The sequence below is a fragment of the Propithecus coquereli genome, unplaced genomic scaffold (genome assembly GCF_000956105.1).
Source record: "Propithecus coquereli isolate 6110/MARCELLA unplaced genomic scaffold, Pcoq_1.0 Scaffold107, whole genome shotgun sequence".
In the NCBI taxonomy this organism is placed as follows: Eukaryota; Metazoa; Chordata; class Mammalia; order Primates; family Indriidae; genus Propithecus; species Propithecus coquereli.
Window position 1 is genome coordinate 1,038,839 of NW_012134636.1, and position 10,399 is coordinate 1,049,237.

The following is a 10,399-nucleotide window of genomic DNA, read 5'->3' on the forward strand; positions in this document are numbered from 1 at the left end:
CCCGGCCTCCTATTGGCTTTTAATGGCAGCTTTCCATCTAGATAGTGTGTGGATCCCTCTGCACACTGAGAATGCATGCAGCAGTCCCCAGGTGCATTCTTTGGGCTGGTCTTGCAAAATGCTCCATGAATGAAGGTCAAAGAAGTCTGGGAGATGGGGTGTACCCTGTTGTCTTTCTCGCAGATACACAACACACATCCATATATTTAAAGGTTCTAAGAAGTCTTGCAGATGAGCCATTCAGCTTTGTCAGAGCAGCGTTCTCCAAACTTTGTTGGCCACAGAGCACTAATCCCCCACCCACCTCCTAATATCCCGTGGAACTAGTCTGTCATGGGACCTTCTTTCAGAAACAGTGCTCTTAGACTGCATTTGATTCTTTATGTAAAGGGCTCTGGGCCAGGCCTCAGGCAGCCCAGCCCCCATGATGACTGGCAGAACTTTCCAAACTGGTCAAGTTTCCAGATGATGGTGGCCGCCAGGGTGATGTTCCTACAAGGATGGAGGGACCAGTGGGTGGCTTGCTTCCTCTGCCGGACCCAGGCCAAGGCACCGATCTTCAGGGATCCCCTGGGGTGGGCATCAGGACATGGGGCCAAGCTAGACCTTGCAGGTGTGAACAGGAGTTCTAGCTGCCAGGTGAGTTGTTTCTGTACTGGGTACTCCCCTGGAACCTCCCTGGCCTCCATTAGAACACAGCCCGCACTCAAACTTTTCCCCTTCCCTTGCTGAACAGGGGTTCAAACGCCACTCTCCACAATAGAATTCTCACAGCCCAGAAGGCTCTGGTGTGTCTCCCTTACCTTAAGTGGGAGATAACACTGGGGAGAGGGTACATAATGGGCCCACCCCCAATTCCAGAGAGGAAAAAAGGGAAACTTTTGGAAATATAATAGAACTGTCAAAAACACATGATATCGGTTACGTAAATTGTTAAACAAATCACAGTTCTGTTTGTTTGCCAAGTGTAAAAACCATATAAATTTCTCATCCAAATACAAAAAAATAAAAACAAACAAAAAAACCTCTAAGCACTTTGGAAGATTCTGGAACATTCTTCCCTTCCAGCTTCAGCTATTTAGTTCTTCCCACCCTTTGGGTCTCAGGCCGTCTCCCCCCAGGGAGGTCTCCCTGCCTAAGTGCAATCCCCACATTTTAGGCTCTCCAGATGCCGTGTACCACCCCTGAAAGGCACCCAGCCCCACTGCCATTTCACAGCCCTGTGTTTATTGGCTCATGTCTCTCTCTTCTCAAAACTATATGCTCCACGTGTGCAAGGCCTGCGTCCATTTTATGTCTTCATTGTACTTTCAGTGCCCAGCATGGTGACTGCCACACAATAGATGCTCAATCCATATTTGTCAATAAATGAATACATGAATGAATGAACAGAGGAATGAATGAATGAGTGAATGAATGAATGAATAACTCTGTCAGGTCATCTTGTGGAGAGACCTCCCATCACCCCATCCCCACAATCTGGCCAATCCCCTCTCCAGTCCCGGACACTGAGGGGGTTCAGGCTTTGCAGAAACCCTAGCCAGTGGCCGCACCCAACCAGCTTCTGCTCCCACGGGAGGCCCGCTGGGGGAAGGAAGCCAGCTCCCTCTCTGGTCTACTGGCTTAGCCTTGAGCCTGGCATAGGGCCAAGGTGGTTCCCCACTCCACAGCTTCCCACCCTGCTGCCCCTCTGGGGGTCTCGGCTGGCCCAGCCTGCCTTCCCACCGGCCCTTACTTCTGCCAGGGCCTCAGCCTCCAGGGACTTGTGGTCCCCTAGGCTGCTGTGCCTGGTGGAGCTGCAGGTCGACCTCATCGAGTGCCCTTCGGAGAGCGCCTTCTTGTCAGGGTAGTTGATGCTGCCGGCACTCCCGAACGTCGCCATCCTCCGCTTCTCGGGGCTCTCGATCCTCCCCCGGGTGAGGGGGATTTTGTGGGGGCTGCTGGGGCAGGCGGCAGCCCGCGGTGGCGTGTCTATGCTCGGGCCCAGGCCCCGGGGCGGGCTGTGTGTGTCGCCACCGCTTCGGCGCCTGGGGATGGCCGCTCCGTCGGATCGTAACCGCACTCTGCAAAGGAGCCAGGGGGCGGGGAGGGCATGGGGCAGAGGTCAACCCTGGCAAGTCTGAGAATGGGTCTGCCAACCCCCACACCACACACTACATGCTAGTCTAGGGAGCAGGTACAGTAAAGCCTCATTCAGCCAGACTCCACAACTCCACAATGACAGGACTGGCTTGGCACATAACTGGGCAACAGAGGGGAGGTCTAATCCGCACCCACAAAGGAATTTGGTGCTTCCAAGCTGCAGATGGTAGTGGTGCTAATCACAAAATGAACCTTGTCTACGTGTTAAGTCAAGGCCAGTAGGATTTCAACCTGGAAACACTTTGGTGATAGTTCGGCCCGTGGTACATTCTGAAGCACTTCACATACTTCCATGGATGGGCTTCTAATTGGTCTGAAGCATTGAGGCTTGACTGTACCAAAGTCACTAGCACCCTGCAAGCAAAGAAAGGGCCCCCTGGGACCTGCACACAGTCTCATGTTTCGCCCATCCCCCATCTCTCCAGAACAGGGCTATTTCTACGAGGGTTTTTCAGATCTTGGAAAGCGAGCCGTTCAAGAGTCAACACTGCATCACTGAACACCCCTTTCCCCCCTCAGGGATGCTCCGGCGGAGTGAGAGAGGGATCTGAGTGTACATCAGGAGGTGCGCCCTTGCCCTGAGTCTGCCACGTGTTTTCCTGAGTCCCCTTTCACGTCCACCTTATTCATCTGTTAAATGGGCATGATATTCCTTGCCCACCTTCAAGCGAGTTCGAAAGCACGTCGAAGATAAAAGGTTCTACACACAGGAGATTTTGCTGCATCCTAGAGAGGTCACCAAAGATTCTGAGGACCTAGTGAGGGGAGGGAAGGCTGGAAGTGGCCAGGAGGTAGGGGGAGGTGGTGTGTCGGGAACGGATTGTGACTAGGGACCAAGTTCAATGTGGTCAGCTGCACTTCAGATCCTAGTGCCACCAGCCAAGCTAAGCAGCACCTGTGAGTGCCCCAAGAGGACGAGAGCAGAGCTACTGGAGAGGAAGAAGCATTGAGAAAGGAAGAACAGGAAGAAGAGAGACCAGGGAGGGAAAGGGAGAGGAGAGAGGTAGAGGATACGGTCCTCCTAGAAGTCAGGGGACCGTGACATTTTCGTCTACCTACCCCAGCCTTCCACTTCCCCACCCTTCCCAACTCTACCTCCTATCACAGTGCCCTGAGCTATTTGCTGAATTGAATAGAATTTGCTGAAAAGAGGCTGAATCAGGACATCTGCTGAAATAAACTCATGAAAGCGTGTTCCCGTTGTGACTGATTTTTTTTGGCTCTATCTGCAAATACCCACCACACATGTGGGTTTGTCACATGACCCTTCCACTGGAAAAAAACATAGAATATGACATTTTGAGAGTCTGATTTAAAAAGCAGTGAGAAACTGTCAGCTTTTCTTTTTCTTTTCTACTCATTTCTTCATTCATTTATTTATTTTTTTGCCAACCACATACTTTGGAATATACCTGTTCTCAGAATGACACGTGCAGCTCCTTGTCCGGTAGAAAGGTCACGTGACACAGCCCAGCCCACACGTGGGGAGTGAAGAAATTGGCAAATCTGCTCCCACCAAACAAGTGGGTGGAATCGAGTGTCAATTTCCCCAAACACATGAGTAGGTGTGGGGCTGCTGTTTCTGTAGTGCATTTCAGGCAGCATGTGCACTTTAAATTTTTAAATATAACAGCTCAGGTCTTCAGCAGAAAGCTGGGAGGAGGTGCGGGAGCCGGAGAGAGGCAGGAAAAATCCTTGCCAATTTGCATCTCTCTCATTTATTATTGTTTTAAATAAAAAACACTGAGTTCCCAACATATGTCTTTCCTCCTCCTTCTCCCCCTGCCACTCCAGGCTGGATCATTTCATACCTGGCATTCTTGGACTGATGCCAGCTGGCCTGCCCAGGGTGCCCAGCGTCACACCCCGTGGGGAACAGGGGCTGCAGCTGCCCACGTCTCTCCTCCCTGGCCCCTTGCTTCCCCCATCAGACACGAGCAGGCACAGCACTAGCAGGAAAAAATGAATCCGCGTTTCCTACCGGCCCATCACCCCCCCAAAGCCGTAATCCGAGATGTGCTCTGTGGGGGACTGGAGGTCATTTTTGGAGGACGCCTTGTCATCCAGCAGTGGCCCGCTGCTGGCCTCGCTGTCAGCCTTCTGGCTCAGGCTGTCGGAGAAGGCATCGTCCCTGGGGAGAAGACAGACATGAATTGGAGGTGACTCCTGCAAGAGAGCCCAGGGTGTACAGGGCTCCTTGACACCTGTCTGAGGGGCTGAATCAACACCCATGTGACAGCTAACTTGTGCCCACAGCTCGGGAGGAGCCCCCTGCCCACTCAGCGCCTTCCTACTGCACACACCACAGCAAGGCTCCTGGAGTCAGCTCCCACAGCAGGAGGCCCCTTCTGTCCCAGCCTCCCACCTACCTCCCCCTGTCGCCTCCTCTACTAGATCCCTCCCAGGCTGCTCCAGGCAGGACAAGCTAAATGCTGGAGGGAGTGTCAGAGAAATGACAGCTGGAGCATGCAGGCATGGCTCCACGAGGAACGGTTTGGGGCTAAGCGAGGAGGGAAGAAGGTACCTCCACCACTCACTTCCCAACCCAGGGCTTGGAACAATTGTGAGGTGGCTCGCAAGCCTGTTGGGACACCCTGCCAGCTTCCTTCCATGGCCCTTCCCTTCTGTGACTTCCTCCTGCCCTCAGGGGCCTGGGGACTCTGGGAGGCTGCCGAGGGCCCTCCACTATGGCTTGGCCCAGGCCTTTCCTCCAGCTTGGGCCTTCCCCCCTCCACCAAAATGTAGGCTTTCAGTCCCCTTCCCCTGAGGTCTAGCTCGGAGGCTGCTTCTACGGTGGTCAGTCAGTCCTGCTGAGCCTGTCCGCAGCGCATAGGGAATGTATGCGCAGGGACCTTCCGCGGCTGTCAAAGGAAGGGACAGTGGAGACTTTCTGTGGTAGGGCTAGGGCATTGGGGATGCTGGGCTCTTTTTTTTATTGTTATTAACCCTTAAAATTATATAAAAAAAAATAGTACCCTATTAACTGGAAATGAGGGCACGGTTGTTTCTGCTGATCCCCTGAGGGAGCCCCCTCTGGCGTGTAGAACGGTGGGCACCTAAGGAGGTGGAGGCATGTGGCAAGCCCCCTGGACACTGGGAGCCACAGTGGGTGATGAATGCTGGGTTAGGAGGCTGGGCCAGCGGCAGCAAACACCATCTCTGTGTACTGGGGGGGATGAGCAATTTCCGTATTTGCTAAGGGGATCGCCATTTAAAGGGAAGCTGGATCTAACCCATTCTTACAGAATACAAGCGTGTGATATCGGGGAGAGCAAGTCCCTGGCATACAGCCCAGCGCTCCCTTCCAGGGCCCATTCCAGACATCACTAATCTATTACGGCATTCTTCTCCCGACTGTCACTCACATGTCCTGTACCACTATGTACTGATGAGGGATGAGTCCGTCCACGCCGTTGTGCCGGCCCTCCCACCAGTCCTCTGAGGCACGGTGATACAGGAGCAGCGAGGCCCCCTTCTTGAAGGACAGCTCACGGGGGGACCGTCCCACGTAGTCAAACTTGGCGATAGCCTCGATCTGCTCCACTTCTGGAAGGAAAGTGAGGGAAAGAACGCCCCTGAGGTCAGCAGAGGGGCAGCCCAGGAGCCGCGCTCAGATGGCCCTGGCTTCTGTGGGGGACGACAGATAGCAGGCCGGGTGGGCTGGGGCTTGGGTGCTGCTGTTCTAGGCTCAGACCCATTCTCTACTCTGCTGACACCCCGATCCTTACTTTCCACTGCCCCTCTGGGTCCCCACTTTCTGACGCTCATTAAAACAATATCTGAAGGAGTTTCTTTTTCTTCTACACTTAATAATTCTATTGCTATTTACCCAAGAGCCCTTTCCCTCTTTGTCCACTTACACTACTTTTAGTGGTTCTTAACCTTTGGGGAGGTCAGACAGATGCTGTACGTGAACCCTCATCCGTGCAAAATGTGGTACATGATTTTTAAGGGTTCCCAGATTCCTCAAAGCTCATTGTTAAGGGCTGAATTATGTTTCCCCAAAATTCCTGTGTCGAAGCCCTTACCCACAATGTGACTTTATTTGGAGATAGAGCCTTTCCTTAGTGTAACTGAAGCGATTAAAGTTAAATGAGGCCATAAGTGTGAGGCCCTGATCCAATAAGACTGGTGTCTTTATAAGAAGAGGGAGAGACACCAGAGATCTCCCTGTGCGTGCACAGAGGGCAGGCCATGCGAGGACAGAGTGAGAAGGCGGCCGTGTGTAAGTCAGGAAGAGAGGCCTCACCAGAAACCAACCCCGACGGCACCTTGAGCTTGGACTTCCAGCCTCTTGGACTATGAGGAAATGAATGTCTGTTGTTTAAGCCACTCAGCCCGTGGAATTTTGTTATGGCAGCCCCAACAGACCCATACACTCATCCATGGACTTAATTTGGGGGGAAGAGGAATTCTTATTTGTGCCACAGCTCAAGCGTACCTACCCATTAAACATTTAATCTTCTCTGGGCACTGACCATCCCTGACAGACTTAAGCAATGAGCACATATGTGGTTTTTGTCCTTGAAGCACTCCTATTGACCAGCTCTGTCACCTCCTGTCCCTGTGACCTCAGGAAGGTTACATAACCTCTGCATACCTCAGTTGTCCCATCTGTAGGGCTTGTTAGGAGAATTAGAAGCTCCTGAACAAAAGTACATAGCCTAGTACAGACACACACTACATATTCGGTTGATAGCAGTTGTTATAGCTGTGATTATAATTACTAATAGTTTAGCCTATGGGATAGGTGCAGAGAAGAGATTTAAACCACAGAAACTTTAAGTGGTTTGCCTAGGACCATACAGCTGATGGTATTTGGGGAAGGGACTTTTTGGGGAGCGTGGGGATTGTGCCCATAATTTATTTCACCTGTGTTATAGTTTGTACCCTAAGGGGTGCCCACACATGGTAGAAAACTGATTGTGCTTATATATTAATGCTTTTATATCTTAAAACAAGCATAAAGATGTTTAACATTATTTCATTTTCTTTTTATTTTAATAGAACAAAATAGTAACTAAAGCAACCCCTGCTCTCTCTAGTCTGCAGAGCATTTCCCTCTACTGAGCTTCCTTGAGACTTTCTATCTGCTCCATTTATCATGGATGATCTTGTCTCCACCTACCCATCCGCCTGTCCACCATGGAGTCAAAGCCAGAACATTTGGCTTTATCACTTTTTAGCTATGTGACCTACTTCTCCTTTCTAAGCCTCAGTTTCCACATCTGTTAAATGGAAACGACAGTAATAGTACCTGCCTACCTTATAGGGTTGTTAGGAGGATTCAGTGAGTACCTGAAGTGCTTGCAACAGTGCCTGGCATTTAGTTACTCTATAAGAGTTAAGTACTTGCTGTTGTTGCTGCGGTCATTACCAGGGACTGATGCACTTCTAAGGACCATGGATGGTAGGGAACACCCAAGAGCAGAAGGAGGAAACCCCTTTGTTCACTTCCCTATGACCCCACAACACACGCACACACCAGGGCTCCCCTCTGTAAGCAACTGGCTCAAGAAGACCATACGGTGGCTTTAAAAGGACACATCCGGTCCCCAGTGACTCAGACAGCCTTCTGCAGGGAGCGGGTCTCACACAGTTAAGTCAGCTTTCCCCAGCTGGCTCCCTGACAATGTCTTTAAATGCTATTCTGACACAGGTGATGCTGGGGGGGCGGGGATGGGAAGAAGGAGGGAAGAAGATGCTAGCACAACTAAATGGGTCACATTAACTCAGATCTTGACTCAGTCACCTTCTCAGTAAAACAAGGAGATCTCAATCGTCACTGCGGCATCTCTGAATCTCACACCCAGCCGTGTGCTGGAACTGCCTGGTAGCCCATCTGCCTGCCTAGCTACAAGAGACACACAAGCCAGAGGGTTTGCAAGATCAGGAGCCAGGCCCAGACCGCTGCGTGCACTTGGGGGTTTACCCCAGGGCCTCCTCTGACCCAGATTCCCCAGATCCCTTCGGTGAGATAAAGGTGCTGACCAAGCTGGGTTTGTCGATGCTCAGAGGAGCAGGGAAGGCTGCCTGGGTGTCCTTGTTTCTGCCTTTCCTGTCCCCAGACCCTCTGGCATCACTGGACGGTGGTGTGGAACTGAATGGGAGCGGGAGGAGTAGCAAATGTAGCGGAAGAAAACAGGAGGAACAGGGCTGAACCGCAAGCTAAGAGACAGCATGTGTGTTTGCAGATGCCATTATATAACTGTGAGTGGTAGAAACAGTAATAATAGCTACCCCTGATTAGTAAGTCTGTTATTTGGGTTTCTCTGCCTGAAACAGAATATGTGACTCTCCCCCTCACCACTCTCCCACACGCTGTCACCCAAAGGTACTTCATTCCCTCATCTTCCTCATCTCAAGAAACAGAGCCACGGTCTACCCACTTGCACCGACCAAAGCCTGGGCGTTGCTCCTGAGGGCCGCACTCCTAACTCACCAGCGACTCCTTCAAACTGTCCCCTGGCTCTGACCACCCCCACTGTGCCACCCTATGCAGGCCACCATTTTCCCCTGCCTGGCCTCTTCACTCTTATACCTGCTTGGGTAGAGCCATTTCTCCCCCCAGCAGCCAGAGGACCTTTTAAAATCATAAATCACATCATGAAACTCCTCTGCTCAAAACCTCCAAAGGCTTCCCATTGTGCTTAGAATAAAACCCAGTGTCCTCCCATGGCTCGTGGGGCCCTCCCTGCTCTTGGCCCCTTGTCTCATTAGCCTTCTTGCTGTTTTTCCTCCATCGTCGTATTGTGACATCTTTCACACACCAAGTAAATATGAAAGAATTTTGCAGTGAATATGTATATACCCACCACCTAAATTTTACTACCAACATTTTTACTATACTAGCTTTATCTATATACTAGCTATAGTGATCCATCCCTCTTTCTAACCATCCATCTGTCCATCTTCCTTTTTAATGAATTTTAAATTAAGTTGTAGACAGCAGTACACTTTAACCCTAAACACTCCAGCATAAATATTCACAAAGCCTTCTTGGTCCTTTTAAAATATGTCAAGTTTTTTCCTGCCGCAGGGCCTTTGCACTTCTTACTGCCCCTTTCTGGAACGCTTTTCTCCCAGATCTTTGCATTCATCCACATTCAACAAATATTTATTACCACTGTATGCCATTTCCTGATTTCATTCAGGTCTGTACCTCAAATGCTATTGCCTTAGCAAGGCCCTTCCTGACCACTCCCAACCATGAGCGCACCAACTGCCAAATCGCTTTCTTTTCTACCACCTTTTCTTGCTTTATTTTTCTTCATAGCACTTATCGCAATCTGAAATTACATGTCTGTATGTGCATATTGCGTGTACGTGTGTGCACTGTGTGAGTGTGTATACCTGTGTAGTTTCAATATTCACAGCTCCTTTACTGTCAGTCTTTCCTACTAAAGTGTGAAATCCATTGGGATTTTACTTTATTTCCCACTCCTAGAACAGTCCCTATGTCCGGTAGGCACACAGTGTCTATTTGTTGCTTGCAGGAACAAATTAAGCTCTTACTAGTGCTAAGTGGTCTACTTACATTATCACATTTAATCCTTACAATAATATTCAAGGCACTACCCTCCTTTTACAGATGAGGAAACTGGAGCTGTATTGAAATGACGTGTCCAGGTGCAGGTCACACAAGTAGACAGTGATGAGCTGATATCCAAGCTTAGATGCCAGATATCATTAACAGAGGCCTCTTGATGTTTTTTAAAACATGCTAAGTTTATTCCCGCCACAAGGCCTTTGCACCTGTATAGTGGAACTATGGAACTGTATAGTGGAACTGTATACTTCCACTATGAAAATACAGATACACAACGCTGTACGTTTGATAGTCAGTTCAACTCCTGCTTTTGAGAGGCGAATTGTGCCAGGAAGGTACCCCAGGGACTCTACAGTGAGTGACGAGACGGAGGGGCCAGGCCCTGAGCTAACGGAGAGGTTGAGGACTATCTCAGTAGGGACCTGGCTGGAGTCACACTTTCGGAAAGTCACTCCTACAGCAAAGCAGTCGCAGAGCAGGGTAAGGACTGGAGGGGAGAGGCTGGAGGCAGCAGCAGTTCAGAGGCTGTTACGATAGTCCAGGGCACGATCTTTTCTAGAGGTGAAAAGACACGTTGGAGTTTTGCTTTTATTTCAGAATCTGAAGGTTGTATATTTTTTATAAGTCTCTACTCATTACCCATCTCTACCCTTCACCCCACAGGAAGCTCAAATTCCTCTAACCATGCCATTCCAGAGAACTCTCTTA

At 50.3% G+C, this 10,399-nt stretch overlaps 1 protein-coding gene across 3 annotated transcripts in view; it reads right to left on the bottom strand.

Moving 5' to 3' along the window:
* Positions 1 to 10,399, bottom strand: part of SRGAP3 (SLIT-ROBO Rho GTPase activating protein 3) — a 242,111-nt gene that overhangs the window by 8,035 nt on the left and 223,677 nt on the right. For 2 of the 3 annotated variants that reach the window (XM_012646635.1, XM_012646627.1), the window contains exons 19-21: positions 5,508 to 5,688; positions 4,124 to 4,273; positions 1,736 to 2,063 (exon numbers count right to left, since the gene is read on the bottom strand). In XM_012646635.1, coding sequence (XP_012502089.1) covers positions 1,736 to 2,063; positions 4,124 to 4,273; positions 5,508 to 5,688 — 659 coding nt within the window. Of the gene's footprint in view, positions 1 to 1,735; positions 2,064 to 4,118; positions 4,274 to 5,507; positions 5,689 to 10,399 lie in introns of those variants that run through there. The other variant, XM_012646643.1, reaches the window with a different exon arrangement.